This window comes from Ursus arctos, unplaced genomic scaffold (assembly GCF_023065955.2).
Source record: "Ursus arctos isolate Adak ecotype North America unplaced genomic scaffold, UrsArc2.0 scaffold_36, whole genome shotgun sequence".
NCBI lineage: Eukaryota > Metazoa > Chordata > Mammalia > Carnivora > Ursidae > Ursus > Ursus arctos.
The window spans coordinates 14845248-14866312 of record NW_026623050.1 but is presented as its reverse complement, the minus strand read 5'-3'; the positions used below and the strand labels follow the sequence as shown (position 1 = coordinate 14866312).

At 47.7% G+C, this 21065-nt stretch overlaps 1 protein-coding gene across 1 annotated transcript in view; it reads left to right on the top strand.

Annotated features, from left to right (window-relative positions):
- The first annotated feature begins 9605 nt into the window (after positions 1-9605).
- SHC4 (SHC adaptor protein 4) overlaps positions 9606-21065 on the top strand; it is a 138449-nt gene continuing 126989 nt past the window's right edge. The window contains exon 1 of the mRNA XM_026518439.4: positions 9606-10872. Within this exon, the coding sequence (XP_026374224.1) occupies positions 10288-10872 (585 nt within the window). The 5' untranslated portion in view covers positions 9606-10287. The remainder of the gene's footprint in view (positions 10873-21065) is intronic.

Below are 21065 nucleotides of genomic sequence, written 5' to 3'. Positions count from 1 at the left end.
TATGTATGACCGTTGAAGAAAAACACATCGTCGGAGAACCTCTTTGCTACTTTCCTGGCTAGGGAATGGTGATAGGGTTCCTCAGAAGGTGTCCTCTTCAGTTGCAGTATGTTACTGCTGGGAACAGCCAGGGACAGTCCACGGCTCAATACCTGGGCACAGAATGGTACTTCCCATCCCCATTCTACTTTGTAGAAATGAAAGCTCAGAACCACAAAGCAGATTTCTTTTTTTTTTTTTTTAAGATTTTATTTTTATTTATTTGATAGAGATAGAGACAGCCAGCGAGACAGGGAACAGAAGCAGGGGGAGTGAGAGAGGAAGGAGCAGGCTCCCAGCGGCGGAGCCTGATGTGGGGCTCGATCCCATAAGGCCGGGATCACGCCCTGAACCGAAGGCAGACGCTTAACCGCTGTGCCACCCATGTGCCCCACAAAGCAGATTTCTTAAGTGTAGTTTTCAGGAATGGAAGATTAGACTGGAAACCCCTCCTGGACTTAATCCTGCACTTCTGACGAGCACAAATGAAGCTATCATTTATCTGGGGGACTAGAATTAGATGGGGCAAAACTTTTTTTCTCATTTATTTACTTATTTATTGAGGTGGCTGTTGTTGCTTTTTTAAATCCCGTGGTGCAAAATGCGTCTTTCTCCTGACTCATCGTAAAGGTGTCTGTGTTAGTACTATTGGTTGTGTTGTTGCCATAAAGAAATTTACCAGGAACTTAGCTGCTTGAACAATGCAAATTCGTTCTAACTTCCTATAGGTAATTCCATCCTCTGGCCACCGAAGCTTACATCTGCCCCACATGCAAAATACATTCACCTCCATCCAGGTTCCCCGAACTCTCAGCCTAGGACAGCATCAACTCAAAGTCCCAAATCTCATCGGCTCACAAGTCCCAAGTTTTATCATCTAAATCATCTAAATCAGGTATCGGGGAAGCTCTGGGAATGATCCATTCTGGGGCATGATTTCTTTGCATTTGTGGACCCGTGGCACTAAAGACACAAATTATCTGCTCTCAAAATATAATGGTAGGACAGACTTCGGTTAGCAGTCATAGGCGTTCCAGTTCAAAAAGGGAGAAAACTGAAAGCAAAAAAGAGTTATTGGTCTTAAGTCATTTCTAAATCCAGCTGAGAAAATTCCGTTAGGTGTCAAGGTGTGGGAATTACCCTTTGTGCCTGTTGCTCTGTCCCTGGGGCTGATGGCTGTCTTCCGAATCGTCCTTCCTTTTTCACGAGGGGTAGCGTGTATTTGCAGCTGAGCGGTTTTATCAGCCTGTTTCCTATGTATAGGATTTTGGCGGTTTGACAGCCTTCTTCCATTTTGGATTTTGTCTATTTCAGTTCAAGCTGGCAGAGTTCTGCTGGTGTGACATTCTCAAGGAACCAGTGGGTCTCCCATGCGTGTCCTGGAGACTTACTCCATTAGACAATAGGCTTATTCCTAGACCTTTCCAGGATAATCTCATCTCTATTTTTGGCTTTTGTTGATGTGGCTGAGAGAACACACCTTAAGCTCTCTCGCTTGATTGGGGTTATTTATGAGGCGCACTCTTAATCTAAGAGCCTTTTGTGTGACTTTACACTCTGACCAGGATCTTCTGAGGTGTCACACCTTTGGCTTTTTCTGTAGAACACCCATTTCTGACAGTGAATTTTGTGACTGTTACCATCTTTTGCCATCTAGGTGGTCTGAGGGTTTTCAAAACTACCAGATCCTGGGGGGTTTTGTTCAACATTACTCCTTCAATTTATTACTTTCCTCTCTCATTTTACTCAAAGCAGCAAGAAGAAACTAGACCTCACTTTTTTTTTTTTAAAGATTTTATTTATTTATTTGACAGAGAGAGAGATAGCCAGCGAGAGAGGGAACACAAGCAGGGGGAGTGGGAGAGGAAGAAGCAGGCTCATAGCGGAGGAGCCCGATGTGGGGCTCGAACCCAGAACGCTGGGATCACGCCCTGAGCCGAAGGCAGATGCTTAACCGCTGCGCTACCCAGGCGCCCCTAGACCTCACTTTTAACACTTGACTTGGAAATCTCTGCTAAGTGTTCAATGTTATTTATTTATTTATGTATTTATGTATTTTTATAAATTCCGCGTTTCACACGACCGCAGGACACAATTCCACTGAGTTTTCTGTCAGTGTTTAACAACGATTCTCTTCCCTCCAGTTTCCAGTTTCCAATAACGTGTTTTTCAGTTCGTTCTGTGACCTCCTCCGCAGAACTGTTAACTAGAAACCGTCCATGTTTCTAGTAAGAGTGCACTTGGAGAAATTTAGGCTTTTTCGACCTTGCCTCTCAGAGTTCGTCCAGCCCCTCCCTGTTGCCCAGTCTCTAAGCCACTCCACATTCTGTGCCAGTAGCGCCCTGCCCCTGGTGCCAGAACCCGTATGAGTTTTCTACTGCTGCCATAGCCGATTACCACCACCTTAGCTTACACGACCGATGATAGAAATTCCTTAGCCCACTGCTCTGTACGTTAGAGTAGAAGTCTCACTCGGGTCTCACCAGGCTAAAATAACAGTGTTGGCAGGACTGCATTCTTCTCTGGAGGCTTTAGGGAAGCATCTCTCTCTCTCTCTCTTCTTCCCTCCTACCCTCCCCCCCCCTTCCTTCCTTCCTCCCTGAGCTCTTAACCTGTAATCCACAGAAGGAGTCATGGGAATCTCCGATAGGTAGTCAGTTGATCAGAAGCACAGGTAACAACCCGGGCTTGTTCCTGGCATCTGGAGTGCAGGGCAGTCGTAACCGGTGGGGTCTGATGCTATCTCCGGACAGTGTCAGAATTGAGTTGAATTGTAGGACACCCAGCTGGTGTGGCCAAGAATTGCTTGGTGGTGTGGGGGAAACTCCCTGCTCTGCACACCAGCATTGGAAGTTGGTGATCAGAGCCAGCTTTTACCTTTGCAGAGCTTCTTTTGCCATGTTCCCAGTATTAGGTCATGGATATCTCTAAGAGGCTCTGGTTCTGCCTACCATTGTGTCAGCAAGCAGATCTGAAACCAGGTTGGTCTTACTACGTTTGGACTTTTCCTACCAGACTTCTTGGTTTCCTCTCATAACTGCCCAGAAACCTTGGTCATCTTGTACCTCTGTTCTTGGCACTTTTGTTATATCAAATGGTAACACTTTGGCTGTAACAGGTAACATTTAACTAAGAGCTGCTTGAGCTGCTTAAACCAGTAAATGTTTATTTTTCTCGCCTAACAACACATCTAGAGATGGTCGCTGGTCTTGTTTTGGTGATTCGATGATGCCAAGGCCATTGGCTTGATAATTTGGTTGGCCCTTCCCTTATGGTTGCAATATGGCGGCCACGCCTTCAGATATCACACCCACATTCAAGAAAGGAAGACATGGTGGGGCTCAGTCGATTGAGCATCTGCCTCCTGATTTCAGCTCAGGTCATGAACTCAGCGTCCTGGGATCAAGCCCCATGTCGGGCTCCCTGCTCAGCGTGAAGTCTACTTAAGATCCTTTCCCTTTGTCCCCTTCCCCCAAGCTCGTGCACTCTCTCTCTCTCTTAAAAAAAAAAAAAAAAAAGAAAAGAAAAAAGACAGGAAGATATAGGAAAAGGAAGGGTAGACTCCAGTTTTGTCTGCCCCTTTTTGTTTGTTTGTTTGTTTGTTTGTTGTTGTCTGCCCCATTTATCAGGAAGGCTGATGTTTTCCCAGAAGGCTCAAGAGACTTTCATTATATCTCATAGATCAGAGTTATGTCATATGCTCCCACCCTCTGCAGGTGCAAGGAAGCCAGAGAAAGTGGGTATTTAGCTTTTCCTGGTGGAGGCGGGCAAAAGAAAAGGGGATTGGAAATGAAGTTTGGATTAGCCAACTCATAGTGCCAGAATTTCAATACGTCTAGGACCCTGTCTTTGCCTTTTTCTCTTGCCAGTCCACAATTAGAGTTAGGGTCATGTTCCTGAGTCAGACACCTCCTTGTGACTGTGCTCTGACCACCTGTCCAACAACCCACTCACTTCTTCTTGTAAGATATCCCTGACCCCAATGGACCCCTTAGACTGTCATGTGTAGTAGCCTGGACACACTGCTTGCCACTGCCTGCCGCTGGCCCTGGAAGCACCTGACCACCTTTCAGAGGCTTAGAGACTCCCCCCAGCCCACTGCCTGTGCAGAGGCAAGCTTCTATTCTGGCAGCACTTGTTTTTACATGGCTCATTTTTTTTTTTTGAAAGATTTTATTTATTTATTTGACAGAGAGAGAGAGACAGCCAGCGAGAGAGGGAACACAAACAGGGGGAGTGGGAGAGGAAGAAGCAGGCTCCCAGCAGAGGAGCCTGATGTGGGGCTTGATCCCAGAACGCTGGGATCATGCCCTGAGCCGAAGGCAGACGCTTAACGACTGTGCCACCCAGGCGCCCCTTCGTGGCTCATTTTTTTTTTTTTTTTTTTTTTTTTTTAGAGACAGCCAGCGAGAGAGGGAACACAAGCAGGGGGAGTGGGAGAGGAAGAAGCAGGCTCACAGTGGAAGAGCCTGATGTGGGGCTCGATCCCGGAACACCGGGATCACGCCCTGAGCCGAAGGCAGACGCTTAACCGCTGTGCCACCCAGGCGCCCCTCGTGGCTCATTTTTAAGCTGTGTGTGTGTGTATGTGTGTGCACATGTGTGCATGCATGCACAGGTGCAGAAAAAAAGGGAAAACAGGCCACATTGACCAAGGACATTTTTAGCCTATGCTAACTTTAAACTCTGTCGGGGTGGAGGGCCTTCTGAGCATATAACTCTGGTAGAAATACTATTGTCTATCCATTCTCCTCTCCTTCCTCAGTAACAGACTGCGATTTTCTGTGTAGCAGCCATGTACCAGACAAAAGACTTCTTCCTTCTCTGATGAAGATTTCAGTTTCTCCTACAGCAAGGTGCAGCCACATGACTAAGTTCTGGCTAATGTGATATAAGTGGAAACATTGTATTGGGCTTTCAGGATGTTTCTCTAAAGTGAGTGGGCATGTCCTTCTTTTTCCTCTCATCCATTTTGTTATCTGGAATGCAGATGAAATGGCTAGAGCACTGTCAGCTATTTTGGACTGTGAGGAGGAGAGATATACAGTTGACCTTTGAACAACATGGGTTTGAACTGCATGAGTCCACTTACAATATGCAGATTTTCTTTTCAATAAATATAGTACATTACTATGAATCTATTTTCTCTTCCTTGTGATTTTCTTAATAACATTTACTATTTCTCTAGCTTATTTTTAAATTTTTTAAATTTAAATTCAATTAGCCAACATAGTCTCTAGCTTATTTTATTGTAAGACAACAGTATATAATACATATAGCATACAAGGTATATATTAATCAAGTGTTTATGTTATCAGTAAAGCTTCCAGTCAACAGTGGGACTAGTAGTTAAATTTTGGGGGAATCAAAAGTTACACACAGATTTTCGACTGCATAGGGAGGTTGGCACCCCTACCCCCTGTTTTGTTCAAGGGCCAACTGTACTTTAAGGGTGGCCAAGAGCTGACACTATCCTTGGGCTCCCAGCCTCCAGGGAAATACATTTTTTGTTTAAGTCACTCTTCTTTTGGATTTTTGTGTTTTTGCATCTAAACCTGACCCTGAATAACTCACCTACTTCTCCTCGGCACGGTGTCTAACACTTTCCGTGCACTTCCAGGTACATTATCTCATTCTCAACAGATAGGTAAAAACCCATTTTCCTGTGCTATTTCTTTTTTTTTTTTTTTAAGATTTTATTTATTTATTCGACAGGATAGAGACAGCCAGCGAGACAGGGAACACAAGCAGGGGGAGCAGGAGAGGAAGAAGCAGGCTCACAGTGGAGGAGCCTGATGTGGGGCTCGATCCCATAACACCGGGATCACGCCCTGAGCCGAAGGCAGACGCTTAACCTCTGTGCCACCCAGGCGCCCCTCCTGTGCTATTTCTAGCAGGTCCTGGGTTCGAAGAGAGCCAATAACGGCCAGTAGCAACCATCAGAGAGCTGTGTACCTGCCAGGGCTGAAGACTGTAGGGAAACTGAAAGCATTTGGTTGAGGGGGCAAAAGGAAGATGTTGTTTTTGGAGTTAATGATCACTCTAGGAGGAACGGACCTGCCTCCAACTTTGTGCAGCGAGGCCCTGACTCTCCGAGACCCAGCCCTTCCTCTCACCGTTTCATGTCCCATTTTTAAACGGGTGTTTTGGTCCATGGCCAGAACTTTACACAGATATGATCTCGTGGATTGTTTCCCCCCCTGACACAAAGCTTCGGCCACGTCTTCATCACTCAGTGACGAGCTGTTGAGCTCAACCGCAGTGCAAGCTTGGAGGAGTAGGTCTGCTCTGTGACAGAAATGGTACCGGTGGCTGGAGTAAGAGGCCTCGTGCTAGATGCTGCTGTGAGGCCACCTGCTCCACTTGGTTCCAGAGTAGCAACTGGCCTGTTGTCCCCAGAGTTGTTTCTGTCTTGTTCTGTCTCCACCTCCCTACCCTCTCTGGCACACCCTCCCTCCACCCCGAATCGCACATGGAGCTATCTTCCAAAGCTGGCCAGGCATCTTTGCCCAGGCCCCCTTCTCTCCCACGCCTCTACAAAGTCCTAGCAGGACCTGGCTATTTCTGTCATGGCCCAGCCTGACACAGCTCTTCCTTGAACCTGCCTGTTCCATCCAAGAAGCCCTGCCAGGGCGGGCTGTGCCTTAAGAAGCCGGCGTGTGGATCCGCAGCGGGCATCCTTGGAGGGCGGGATGGCTCTGAGCAAAGGTCTAAGCAAAGCCGTGTTTTCCAAGAGCACTGATGAAAGGGGTTAATGGTACTCTGATGATTTAATGACAGTAATGGTTTTTCTTATCTATTATTCATATTTTTACTCCTGGCAATCCTGCGAGGTATTTAGGGTGAATATTATAGATATGATCTCCAAGGAGGAGAAGGGAGCAAAAACTAACATTAAGTGAGAGCCAAGCCTGAGTGAGTTTTTTATTCACACTGGCTGGTTTCACAGCAGGTAAGGGCATGTGGTTGAAGTGAGTCAGCGCTTGGTTCTACACTAGACCTGCTGTGTAGACTCATGAGGCTTAGACAAGCCAGTAAGCCAGAGTGGCTGACTGTAAACTCAGAGCCTTGACTCTTCTGCAACGTGGAGGTGAGGGGCCTTGGATCTAGACTTGAGCTCTCTGGTGCCCTGGGCGGCCACGCCCTACAGTAGCTACTGGTACAGGCTTTGCAGGCAGGCAGAGCTGCTGGAACGATCCTGGCATCGTTGTTCAATAGCCAGGGAACCTTGGCCAAGTCACTAAACCTAATCCGAGTCTCGTTTCCACACCCGTAAGGTGACGATGAAAACAGTCCCAGCCTCCAGGAGTTGTTATAATGATTGAATGAGGAGGCAGGTAAACTGCCTTTTGTTCCACAAAGAATAGTTCTTACTTTAATTATCTTTATCACTACTAACGGAAGAGGCTATTCTAATGTTCTGGGAAAAAGGAGACCATCCTCCTTGCCCATCCACTTACCTGGAATGGAGATGCCCTCAGTCAATGAGCTTCTCTTAGGCTGTTGGGGCAGCTTTGCAGCCACTGCCTTTGGGCTGAGAGCTGCCCGGCTGTGCAGGCTGGCCTCTGGGGCTGTTCCCTGCTCCCGAGTTGCAGAGCTGGTTGCTTTCACCTTCACAGTTGGTCCTGACAGAGCTGCCTAGGACAGCCAACGTCTCCAGGGTCCCCAGGGCCAGAGAAGCAGCCCACCTTACCTAGTCCCACCTGATCCTCCCTGACCCTCAGCCCTCCTAGGACTCAGTCCTCCTGAGGAATGTGGACTGCTCTGAGCCAGCCCTGGGGGGGAGGGGGAGCCGATTGTCCTGGGCACCCCATCCTCCAATCATGAAGACCTCAGCAAGGACTCACATTACCCAGGTGGGCTTCTGTTGGTCCTTCTTTCTCCAGGCTCATGCAATTGTTAGGAAATTGTTTCTTTGAATGGTTCTGGCTTTCTCGGCTTCTCTGCTTCGTTTCAATCGCCTGCAGTGGTGTAGACTATGTACCACAGGGGATCAGAGCACCAGCTTCAGGGTCAAGCGGCTCTGGTTCAAATGGCCTTTCTTTGCACTGACTGCCAGGTAGGTCCTGGGTGAGGCAGGTGCTGTATGGTACGTGATGCCAAGTGCTTCACAGGGATTAGTATTACCTCGTGGACCCTCATAAATGTCCATTAGGTAGCTGTTTTTAACAGATGAGGGCACTCAGGCACATCGAGGTAAACTAACTTTCTCAAAGCAGCAGAGCGTGGGGGGTCTGTGACAACAAGGAAGGGAGCCCTGGGAGGGGAGAAGAGGGGAGGGGAAGAAAGAAAAAGGGGAAGGCTACTTCACCCCTTGCCCAGAGCTTGTCTTCCCAGCCCACAGGGGCTCTCTCAGTTTTGCCAGAAGAAGGTGTGGGGGTGGGGAGAAGAGGTCAGCCAGGATTGAAGGAAGGTTTATGAAGAGGCAAAAAGGCCTTGCCACGGAAAAACACATCCTAACAGTTTTGGCAGACAGGATGAGAAAAGGTGCATTCTGTGTCTGGGGGAGCAGGAAACCAGACAGAATGCCTTTCAGTGGGTCATAAGCAACCATTTAATTCAGAACCTGTGTTTAGATCCCAAGGGAGTTCAGGCCACCGAAGTCATGAATACACATGAGCCTAATGCAGCCTTGTGGACAGTAAGACAATGAAGGTGACATCCCCTATTCCCGCCGTTGCCATGTTGTTTTAATTTGTAAATTAATGAACAATTTCAGATGTAAGAGAGTTGGCCTACAGAGAAATGTAACCTTCAGCAAAGATTCTGTCTCTTCTAAAATATGTGATTTCCATATCTTCCCTGGGTTTCAGCAGTTTCCTCTTCTCTATTCCTAAAAGAACCTGCATTTCCCTTTCCTGACTCCCTTCCTGGCTTCCTGTGTGCTAAGCCTTTGCAGTTGTCATCATGTCTTCAGAATGCATTTGATAGGTACAGGAAGTTGCACCAGACGGGAGATGGAACCAGCAATCAATAAAAAAAGAACTATGTTTCTAAGAAAAATGCATCACGGCTTCCCACCGGAGTTGTGTACCATATGTCCTAATATCCGTGGAACAATGGAGCTACATTTTAGCTCTTCTGCTTGGCTTTCCCCGCCATCTCAACGAAAAAGAAAAGAAACCTTTTAACCCGCTGCTACCCAGCTTGCCCACAATTGCTAGTAGAGATTGCCGTTCCTTTTAACCCTTTCATCAGATATCACAAAATAAAATCTCTCATTCCAGCTTTATTTCTCCCGGCTACTAGTTTAGTATATTTATGGTGCATGAGTCATCAAGCTGCCGCCTGATTGGATAAAAACCAAGCACCCCTGAGACCATCAGTCAATTACGGCTATTCTCAGCTTCATTCACGGATTTATTAGCTTGCACACACAGAGAGAAATTCATTCAGCAAAGTTCATTCATAAAAATTTCAACACTCTGCATCATCCTGCACATCTCAGCCTTCTCCTGCCCACCGGCTCCTGAAAGAAGTTCTGAGACGAGTCCAGGAGGGAGGGAAGCTCAGAGCTAGGGTGGGCAGGCTGGGAGGGGATCTGAGGAACACGGAGGGATCGCAAGTCCATGAAATAATGCGGAGCCCCGCACGTCACTAGTACTTCTGGCTTGTGGCCCGGACGGGATGCGAGACAAGATCTTCCAAGCGAGGGCAGCCATCAGAATCAACGAACTCAGGCTGAAGGGCCTTTGGCTCCTATATACATTTTCTTTTTTTCCTTTTTTAAATGAACAATCACTGGAACAAATAAAGGGTTAATAGGCCAGTCATTGCCCCGCCCTGTGAGAGCCGGAGGGAGCAGGTTTGAAAGTTCCTGTGTGCAAGGGAAGGCTGGGGGTGGGGGGCGCTGAATATTTCTGCAAGGCTCCTGCACTGCTCGCTGGCGATGCGGCGGGACGGGCTGGCCGGGGTTCGGCCCGGTTGCGTGCCTGAGAGTTGGCCGTGAGCGATCCCTGCCACCGCGAGCCTGGGTCCAGGCGTTCCCAGCAAGGAATCCAAGGCGAGAACACCGAGTGCTGTCGCCGGGGCCAGGGAGGGACTGAAATCAGCTGGGGAGGCGTTTTCCCCCCCAGGCTGTCACCCAGAAGGGCCCGGGAGCCGAGGTGGGCGAGGGAGAGTGCAGACTTGGAGAGGTGGCTGCCGCGAGTTGCACGGGGCACTGAGGCGTTTGCTTTCTGTTCCGCTTATCTAGCAGAAGACGAGGCGATTTATGCAACAGTATCCTGTTTCAGCACTGCCAAGGCTATGCGAAAACGCGGTCAGGATAGCCTGGCAGGACTTGTGCTGTATGTAGGACTCTTCGGGCACCCCGGGATGCTGCACAGGGCCAAGTACAGCCGTTTTCGGAATGAGTCCATCACGTCCTTGGACGAAAGCAGCCCTGGAGGCTCGGTGGGGAACAAGGGCTCGCCTCAGCCTCCCTACCCCACCCTGGCACCTCACCTGCCGGCCGAAGATGCCACCTTGGCGTCCCAGGACAGCCCCACCCCACTGTGCACCTTGATCCCTCGCATGGCCAGCGTGAAGCTGGCCAACCCAGCCACCCTGCTGAGTCTGAAAAACTTTTGCTTGGGTACCAAAGAGGTGCCCCGGCTGAAGCTCCAGGAAAGCCAGGACCCGGCTCCCAGCAGCCCAACTTCCCCTGAGACCGGTCTAAATAGGGCTGGGACCGCACCTCCGCCGCAGCCAGACCTGGTGGGGCACAGGGCGACTGTCTTAACTCCCGATGCCTGTCCCCTTCCTGGCCCTGGGGAGCCGACCCCAGGGAGCAGGCAGGACAGGCACTTTCTGCAGCACCTGTTGGGGATGGGCATGAACTACTATGTGAGGGTAAGTCTGTCTCCCTCTCCGTGCTCCTTCTAAGAATTGCTGGGGGAAAGGGGCATCTTCCCTGCATTCTGCAAGGGGCTGCACACCACCTAGCTGGGTTCTAGGTTTGTACAAGACATTGTGTAACTGGACTGAGAGGAGGGGAGCTGGGCTTACAGGTTTCCCTAGGAATATCTGGCTTGTACTGAAGTCAGATAACTTTTGGTTCAAGGACATGAACTGGTAAGACCAACTTCTGATGGAGACAGTGAGATGGTGCCTTCTTGTCCCCCCCTGGACCTGGCATTCTGGCCAAGAAGGGTGAAGAATTTCAAATCCGTTTAGTGATTGAGACCTGCTAGGCTCTACCAGCCATTGTATTTCTGTAGGGCTTTTTGTGCTAGAAGAATGCATGATGTGTAAGGGACTTGAATTATTTTTTAAAATGTAATTCAGCATTTAACAAGTACTTCTCAAAGCATGGCCATGTCTCTGTGCTTGTGCTAAGAGCCATTCTTAGGTCTTTGGTGCCCCCACCTCTCTCGCCTTTATTGCCTATACTGCGGCAAGTGGGCCTTGTCCACGAGCTGTGTGCAAAATCACGGTCCTTCCTGGCCTCATATATGCCCTTGCTCATTCCAGATCTGGGTAAGAGATGAGAAAAAGATTTGGCCCCTGCTCTTCTGGAGCTCACGTTTCAGTCGAGGAAACCCACAAATGCATGTGAAATAATAAGAGAACAATACTTTGCGATAGAAATCTAGTGTGAGAGTGCTGAAGGCATTCAGAAAAAGGCAACGGCTGTTGTGGTCAGGGATTCATTCACATGGGAAACCTTCAGAAGGTGTGTCTTGGAAGAGAGATCAGATCTGGATTGGCAGAAAGGAGGAGATCCCTGGCAGGGCAAGAAAACGAGCAGTCTGGAAGGCAGGTATCGCTGTGGCAGGTCTTCTAAGCGAGGCTTAATTGAAGAGAGGAATGCTGCAGGGTGGTAGGTGATAGGGCGGCTGGCGCATCATTGGTGTTCAGACAAATGTGAGTTGACTAGCGACAAATATAGATCATGTGGAGCTTGGGGAAGAGGGAGCCGTTGACTGAAGCTCTTAAATGTCAAAGGAGGAGTTGGTAAACACTGTGACCGGTAAACAAGAACCGTCAAGCTTGGTTTGTAGGCAAACTGTGACTTGATGAAAGTGGTTTCAAAAGGGTCAACCTAAATTGATTTGAGATGGATGGGGGCAGGGAGAGATGAGAGATTGGGAGGCCAGTGGGTAAGCTACTCGGAGAGTTTAGGCACGAAGGGATGGCAACATGGATTAAGGTGGAAGTGTGAGAAAGGAGGTGAAGACAAGAGCCTCTGCGAGAAGCCTCAACAGTCTTGGGTGATCCGTCAGACCATTTCAGCTCATGATACAAATAGCAGGATAGTGCACATTTATCGAACAGTGGGTAGACTGGTGAGTTTGTTATTGTTGTTTATGGAGGTTGTGGGTGAGTGTTGGTAAAAGGTTTTGAGGAGTAGGATAGAAGCAGAGTGAGTTGGGAAGGGGGTCGTGCGAAGTTTGCTTTGGACATATGATGTTTAAAGTAATGATATTTGAGTGCTATTAATTTGTAGGTGAGCAGTCATATAAGACTAGCACTCAGGTGCGAAGTCTGATATGAAGGTGTAAATTTGAGAGATAGCCAAGAACTAGCACAAATGGGCAGTTAAGATCTCAGGAAGGGCAGATAATGAACGCTGAGAGAGTTACAGGGAGAGGAGGCGTGGGACAATTTTGGCAAATGGGTAATCCAGCCTCTAAGGAAGATAAACTTATGGGACACTCAGTTCTTGCCCTCCCCCAGAGTGGCATGGCTCATAATGGAAATAGCTTCACGTATCTACTAAAAGTTCATGGGCACATTCTCATTTGTCATCCTAAGCGTCTGCCGGGCTCTAGTGGGAAAATGAACAACTCCAAACCCATGTTCTCTGCACCTGCCTTCCCATCACCTAGACATCCTCTATCCTCTGCCCTGCCTTTCCTTCCCTTTCCTACCTCCTTCCACCTCCCCACACCTACTCACCTGTGCAATTTTGAATGTGAAAAGAGTTGCTGTGTGCCCTCCACTTCTCCTAGGGAGTGTTTCCATTTTAGATTTTTAATGAGGACTTCTGTCTTTTCATGGTGATGATAACTGACCCCAGGGAAGGCGCTGACCCCATGCCCTAGCTGAGCCACACTATATTGCCAATAGACAACGACACGAGACACCAGTTAACACTTCTCATAGGAGGTCAGAATATATGGAAGAGCCTACTTTGTTAATTTTTATAGAAGTCCAACTTTGAAAGATGGAAGGGACTCAGAAGTTATCAGGTTCAATGCCTCTGTGGGGAAACTGAAGCCCAGAGAAGTGATTTTTTTAAGGCCACCAGGTGAGGCAAAGGGAGAGTGAGAACTCAAGTTCCCTGTGTGCTATTCTTTGCTCTTTTCACCACAGGTTTCCATTCTGGCTGAGATTCTGTTCCTCAGAATTCTTTTAGATATGAACCAATTTAAAAATAAATGCAATGCCAACCTATTAATTTAGAGTTAGAAATTATCATACCAGTGCACCCAAATTGTGATCCCTGTATGCCCATCTGTAGGAAGAGGCACAGAGGAAGATTTAAATCAAAAGTTGCTTAGAGGCACCTGGGTGGCTCAGTTGGTTAAGCGTCTGCCTTTGGCTCAGGTCATGATCCCAGGGTCCTGGGGTGGAGCCCCTAGTCTCAGGCTCCCTGCTCAGTGGGGGAGTCTGCTTTTCCTTCTCCCTCTGCCCCTCCCCCCTGCTCTCTCTCTCTCTCTCATAAATAAATAAAATCTTTAAAAAAAAGTTGAATAGGGGCGCCTGGGTGGCTCAGTTGGTTGAACATCCAACTCTTGGCTTTGCCTCGGGTTGTGGGTAGAAGCCCTGAGTCTGGCTCAGTGCTCAGTGTGGAGTCTGCTTGACAGTCTCCCCCTCCCCTCTTGCCCCTCCTCCTGTTCGCTCCCTCTCTCTCGAATAAATAAATAAAATCTTTAAAAAAATAAATAAACCAAAAGTTGCTTAGTGATGATGGAATCAGAGCAGAGAAGTGCGAGAGAGATTCCTGATGGCTAGTGGACACAAAAGTAACTTTTGTAGGCAAAAGGTAGCCACATCTTCTATTTCCTTATGCACATCATGTGACTTCTCTCCCTGCCCACACTTATTGGTTTATTCATTCACCCATTTATTCAACAAATATGTATTGGGAACCAATTTTATGACTGGAACTGTTCCAGGCCCTGGGGCTACACCAGTGAATAAAAGAGAACAGGTCCGAGACCCCGTAGAACTCACATTCTCGTGAGTGGAGATGGGCCCTGACTGAATAAACAAGTAAAAACAATATGTCACATGTACTAAGCGCTGGGGAGAGCAATAAAACAGGGGAAGTAAGAACAGCAGTTGCTTGGGCAGAAATGGAAGGTATTGCATTCCTTTTGGGGCAAAATGACAGAGTTATAGTTACTCCTTATTTTGTTTTATGCATCTTTTATCGTTACAATAGGAGCTGTATTTGCCTTCTACTCTAAGTTAGATTTGACTTTGGGTTAAATATCTTTTTTTAATTAAAGATTTATTTATTTGAGAGAGAGAGAGAAAGGGAGACAGTGAAACAGAGAGCGAGCCTGCAAGGGTGAGTGGGGGGAGGGGCAGAGGGCGAGAATCTTTAAGCAGACTCCCTGCTGAGCGGGAAGCCCTCAGGGCTCTCATCTCAAGACCCTGAGATCAGGACCTGAGCCAAGACCAAGAGTCAGACACTCAACCGAGCCACCCAGATGCCCCTAAATATCTTTTTTTTTTTTTAATTGACTGTTCCTTTGGTCTTATAATACAGAATCAGTTACACAGCTGAAAATGTTTTATAAGTTCTGAGCACCTAATTTTGAGTCACTTTCGTTTAAGCTCAGACCTTGAACCCTCTGAAGATCTTTCAGGGAAGGTAGGCCAGCAAGCCATTCTTTGAGAGACGCCAAGGCAGAAGTGGTACAGCCAGACCCTGGTCTGAGCAAAGCAGTGACATGGTGCCATATGGTGACTTTTGTTCCCACCACAAGATTAAGTCTCATTTCTTTACAAGCCCAAGTCACTTTATCCATCACCGAACATTCACTCAGGGGTCTCTCAGTTGCCCAACACCATCTGTGGTGAGTATGGAAAACAGACAACGTGACCAGTGCTGTCATCTCTAGAATGAGAGGATTGGTCTGTATGACCTTGAAGCCCCTCATTTAATGACTCCAGCTCCTTTCATCATATGGGAGGTGTTTAAGACCTTAGTTCCCGTTCCCACCCTCCAAATTGCTGACAATTTAGTTGAAAGCTAAATAAAGCAGAGGCGAAGAGAGCAGCTGTGGCGGGAGCTGCCACAGGCCAGTGCGGCAGGTCTGACAATAGCTCTCCAAGGGGGGCTGCCTTCTCCAAAGGACGACACCGAGCCCGCCGAAGTATGTTCTCTACCCCGCGCTTGTCAACCTAAGCGAATAGCAGACGGGGTTCAAGATCAAGGTTTGTCTTCCTCCGGTGCTCGTCTTCTTCCCACCCTCTCGCTTCACCTCAGAGCAAGGCAGGCAGTCCTGGAAGTCTGTGAACGGGAGTGCCACAGATGAAGGACCACACCGGGCAGGACAGCTTTCTTACGGGACCGACCCATAGACCTTGCCTCGTTGGGTGTATTTGCATGATTTCATTCTCCTCACTTCGGCGATTTCCCGATTGTGTTAGTTTGCTAGGGCTGCCATGGCAAATACCACAAACCAGGTGGCTTACACCGCAGAAGTCTATTCTCTCCCAATTCTGGAGGCCAGAAGTCTGGAATTTAGGTATTGGCAGGGTTGTGCTCTCTTTGAAGGCTCGAGGAGAGGATCCTGTCTTGCTTCCTCCAGCTTCGGGTGGTTGCCAACAATCCTTGGTATTTCTTGGCTTGGGGAAGCATCACTTCAATCTCTGCCTCTGTCTTTGCGTGGCTTCCTTGCCGATGTGACCGTGTCTAAATTTCCCTCTTCTTATAAAGATACGAGTCATTGGACTTGAGTCCACATTGGTCCAATATGACCTCATCTTAACTTGATTATATCTGCTTCTAAATAAAGTCACATTCATAGATCCTGGGGGTTAAGACTTCAAGTTGATTTTGAGGGGGTTGTAGTTCAAACCATGACAGTCCCCAAGAACACTTACTGCAGTGTGTTTGCCCACGTAAGTGTTCTTGGGTATTGGGCTCATCAGCTTTGTGGGCAAATATGAATTCAGGTTGAGGAATTTTATTTACTTCCTTTGTCAATCTCACAGCTTACTCTTAACCATCCATCCTTCCTTGTCCAATGTTATGGCTTATTACTGAGGCAATAGACTGGTGTTGTCTATTGTCTGTTTTGTAAACTAGATAATAGTCCATGGTACCATGATGTTCTGGCTACCTCAAGTGTCTTTTCACACAGGACAGCACGGACCTAGGACTTATGAGATCTGCATTAAAGTAATGGCTCTGGTGCTAATCAGCTGTGCGACCTACTTGAGTCATTTCATCAATGACTTGAACCCTCTGGGCCTCATTTTCTCATATTCAAAATAAGAGATTTGAGCAAAATGCTGCCTAAGATCCTGAGACTCCAGGTCTCCTTTCCCATTGGTCTATTAGGATCTCTTTTGCTTCGAAAATGGATTCAGGACAGTTTCCTAAAGGAAATCATTTTTAACAACTTTGTGTTAATAGAGAGGAGAAGAAATGTCTTTAGCACCCTCTTACCAACACTGAACTGGCTTCACCAGTAAAGCAGAAAGGGGTGTGTTGTACTGGCCCGGGCACAGGTGCTCAGTTCTAGACAGTCGGTGTGGAAGGAGTCAGGTCGTGGAAAAACATCCAAGTGTAGGATGCCAGGGAGGAGTGGAGGGCAGGCCAGTCCAGGGGGCAGACCAGGGTGAGTGATGGGGGCCAGGATCAGAGCTCACGTGGTCTAGCCAGCCAACCTGAGGATTGTAGGAACAGCAGGAGTTAACCCTTCTCTATTCTCTCTGGACAAAAGTGCTAAGAGAAAAAGACCCCACACACAAAGGGACAGTCTAGTAACCCTAACCTTGAAAGAGGGAGATTTATAACTCTGGGAAACCCCTGAAGGGACAATCCCACGATTTATGCAAAATAAAGGCAGACCTGAGTGGTGTGGGTCAGGCCCTCACAGGTAACAGATGGCTTTCTGCCTCTGCGTCTTTCCCTCTTTTCTAAGTTATCCGTGGTTAGAAGGGCGGTCATACGGGTGGGAGGAAATACTTCCATCTAAAACTGACAATTTGTCATTGAGGGTGTCATATTTTTCTTCCTGTTTCTTTCTTGGAGTGAATGTAAAAGTAGATTCTGCTAGAATTTAGAAAAATCCTGGCAGATTTGACCTGTTGTTCCCATTAGTCCCCTTATTTGTTTTTTAAAATTTATTTATGTTTTTAAAAAGATTATCTATCTATCTATCTATTTATTTTGAGAGAGAGAGAAAGTGCACTTGCAGGGGAAGGGCCAGAGGGAGAGGGAGAGGAATCCTAAGCAGGCTCCATGCCCAGCACAGAGCACGACACTGTGCTCCATCCCATGACCCTGAGATCATGATCTGAGTTAAAATCAAACCAACTGAACTGCCCAGGCACTGCCCCCGTTATTCCCTTTCAACCTTCACACATCCTCTGATCTGTCCAGTGCTTCTCACCCCCAACCACTAGAACATTAACTGGAAGAGAGAGTCTTAGTTCCCCAAGTTCAAAACCTTCATTTGACAGTTGAGGAAACAGAGGCTCAGAGATAGGAAGTAACTTGCCCGAAGCCGCACAGCTTCTAATGGTGGGGCCCAGACGAGAACTCCCAGTTCTGTGTACAGCACTCTTTTGTACCTCCGTCTTGCTTCACCTGTCCTCACCCCTGAACTAAACGTGCTATGCCAAAGGTCTCTATTGATGAAATCTCTGTGTGTGTGCTTTTGTTTAAGAAGACCAGAATGAAAACTTTGTTTTCTAATAGAAAAATTGTCTTCCCAAAGCAATGAGAAGGAAAAAGCGAGGTAGAGTGGAAAGGAGCCCCAAATGCCTTGGCTTTTTTACCTTTTTGTTGAAGGCGGTCCCTGTGCGTGGTGACACGTCGGTGTGGGACCAGGGCTTGTACGGCGTGCGTGGACTGGCATCCGTGAATTCCTCTTCCACAGCTTTTGGGGATTGCTCCCCTATTTTAGCTTCTTCCCTCACTGCCATGTTCATATTACTCTAAAGCCAGTACCATGTTATCACATGGAGTGATTGAATCAACCCGGTTTCCCAGTATGACAGTCCCATCACCGGAAGAGTGGTCTAAATGCCGCACACTGCCCAGGAGGCAAGGCCATTCCACACCCCCCTCCCCAGCAGCAGGGGTATGAGGTCCCCTCTCTCCTAAAAGATACTAGCTTCAGAGCTCAGTGAGGGGTGGGGGGCAGTGGAGGCAGAGTGAGGGAGGTCTGGTCAGATTTGTGTGAAAGCATCAAGGTCACGGTTACCAAAAGATGCAGGCCTTAGAGCTGCCCACAAATAGCCATTACGTGAAAAGAGTGTATCTGAAACAGGAGAGTTTAGCAAGCGGGTATTTGGAAAAGTCAGGAGGCTTCTGAGAACTGGAGTTTTGATTGAGAACATTGACTGAAATCATATGAAACTTGTCGATGTCATAGCAATGATGACAAGCAAGTATAAATTTGTAACCATAAACTCGGGTGTACAAGAAATGTCATTACAAATATATTTGAAAAATCATGAAATCTGACACCAAGCCCTTGCTTGCTCGGCTGACAGTAATTTCAATTTTGGTCATTATTCATCTCCCAACCTCTAATCACGATCACATAGTGAATCAGGAGGCTTATTTTGCACCCCTAAATGAGGAAAGGCCTCTGACCTTCAGTTCATTGTATAGGATACTGATAGTCCCCTACAGACAGGAGGCACTCCTGTGTCTAGACCTCCGTTTGCACACTAGAATCCTTACCCATTCTGAGAGCCCCTTGATGAGAATCCAGCCTCCCTACCTACCCTTCTAGCTATTCCCCTTGGTAAGACTTGCCACTTCCCTGGGGCTTGGCCAGAATGCAGTTTGAGGGTCTGGAATGCTCAGAGACCCCCCAGTATCAGCTGCCCATCCTCTTCCCATCACTGCCCCTGAAGGACAGGGAGGGCAGATGGCTTAAGGAAGTTAATGGGAAATCCAGAAGCAGCCAGCAACCAGAGGGGTTGCTGATCAAGGGAGGGCACAGCAGAAGGGCACGAGGGAAAGAAAGCACAGCCCACCTATAGAGGCTGGGCAAAGATGGAAGGGAGTTTAAAGAGTCGCCCCGATTTGTCAGGGTCAGACATTGACAGTCAAGGGTTCTTTTTTTTTTTTTTTTTTAAAGATTTTATTTATTTATTTGACAGAGAGAGAGAGACAGCCAGTGAGAGAGGGAACACAAGCAGGGGGAGTGGGAGAGGAAAAAGCAGCTTCCCATTGGAGGAGCCTGATGTGGGGCTCGATTGCAGAACGCTGGGATCACGCTCTGAGCCGAAGGCAGACGCTTAACGACTGAGCCACCCAGGCGCCCGACAGTCAAGGGTTCTGATGGAAAATGAGGCTGAAGTTTCTTGGGAGGAGTTGGAAATTATACTGCCTGTGGGAGGTTGAGCGGATTGAGAGAGGGAGGGAGGGGGAGGAGGGGAGGCAGAAAGAGTGGAGAAAGAATGCACGGTACAGGTAGTACTACCCAGAGAAGAATCTGGAGCACGGAAGTCATAAACCAACAGTTTAATGCATGTTTTGTTTGGTCAAATTAGAAGAAAGATTTTTTTTTTTTTTTTTTGGTTTAGTTGAGAATGTTTACAAATTCCACATAAAACTCTAGATTTCTGGCTTCTCAGAAGAGGCGACAGCCTTGGACAGGTCATTCTGCATGTCAGCAAACGGCCAGAGAGCCACCGGCCTGCCTAGTTTCACTCACTTACATCACCGGTCTGCCCTCCCCCCAAGGTGACTGGATTTGCATACCCACTTGTGGCATCAGAGTGGGAAGGTACTCATAAGCCTTTAGTCTTTCATTTTCTAATGTGGAATTATCTAGGAGAGAAGCTGAGAATGTCTTCTTAGGCAACATACCAGGATTTCCTTACGTGATGGGAGAGTCCTGGGGGCTGGATGAGCCCATGAGAGACACGTTGCCTTTCCAGCTCAGAGAGCCTTTGCCCATTCCAGCCAAGCTGCAAAGTTTTTTTAAAGATAGTGGAGCTCCGAGCTCCAGGACTGGCACAGGCCATCCGTATTTTGTGAAGATGTGAGTCAAAAGTTAGTTTGTAGTCAGTTCTTTGAGACAATGAATTTTTCCAGAGAAATAATGTTAAAAGTTGATAAGCTTTCTCCTATGGTGAGAGAGAGGATTAAATGGAAAAATGTATATATAAAGCTTAGGACAGAGCCTATCCACATAATAGGTCCCAGGTAGAGGGAGGAAAACAAACTTCCAAAGGGCCAAGAGTGCTTTTGGGCAAAAATGCATTGAAATAGGCTAAATTTGACTTTGGTGTTTCACCGCGTCCCCTTGGCATCCTCCCAGCAGTGCTGCCCTGGCAGACCTTCCCTCCCTAAGCCTTCCCTGTGGTGCTCCCCAGGGCTGGCCTGCCTGCCTCTCTCCAGTTGCCTGCTATCCCCCACTGGTCGGCTTCCCTCTTCCCTCAGTGCAGCAGAGTGAAAACTTGCATTTTGGAAAGATGTCTCTTTACTTCCTTGAATCTTTATTGTAGTATTTCCCAAAATTCCCTGAGGGCCACTGATAACAGTTAAAAACGTTTGTCAAAAATGCAGACTTGCTGGGGCGTCTGGGTGGCTCAGCCGTTAAGGGTCTGCCTTTGGCTCAGGGCATGATCCTGGAATCCTGGGATTGAGCCCCACATTGGGCTCCCTGCTCCACTGGGAGCCTGCTTCTTCCTCTCCCACTCCCCCTGCTTGTGTTCCCTCTTTCGCTGGCTCTCTCTCTGTCAAATAAATAAGTAAAATCTTAAAAAAAAAAAAAAAATGCAGACTCCCAGCCCCTTCCTGAAGTTATTGGATCAGAATCTCTGAGGCTGGGGCCCAGAAACCTGTGTTTTTAACACGCTCACTATGTGCTTCTGAAGCATACAATGTT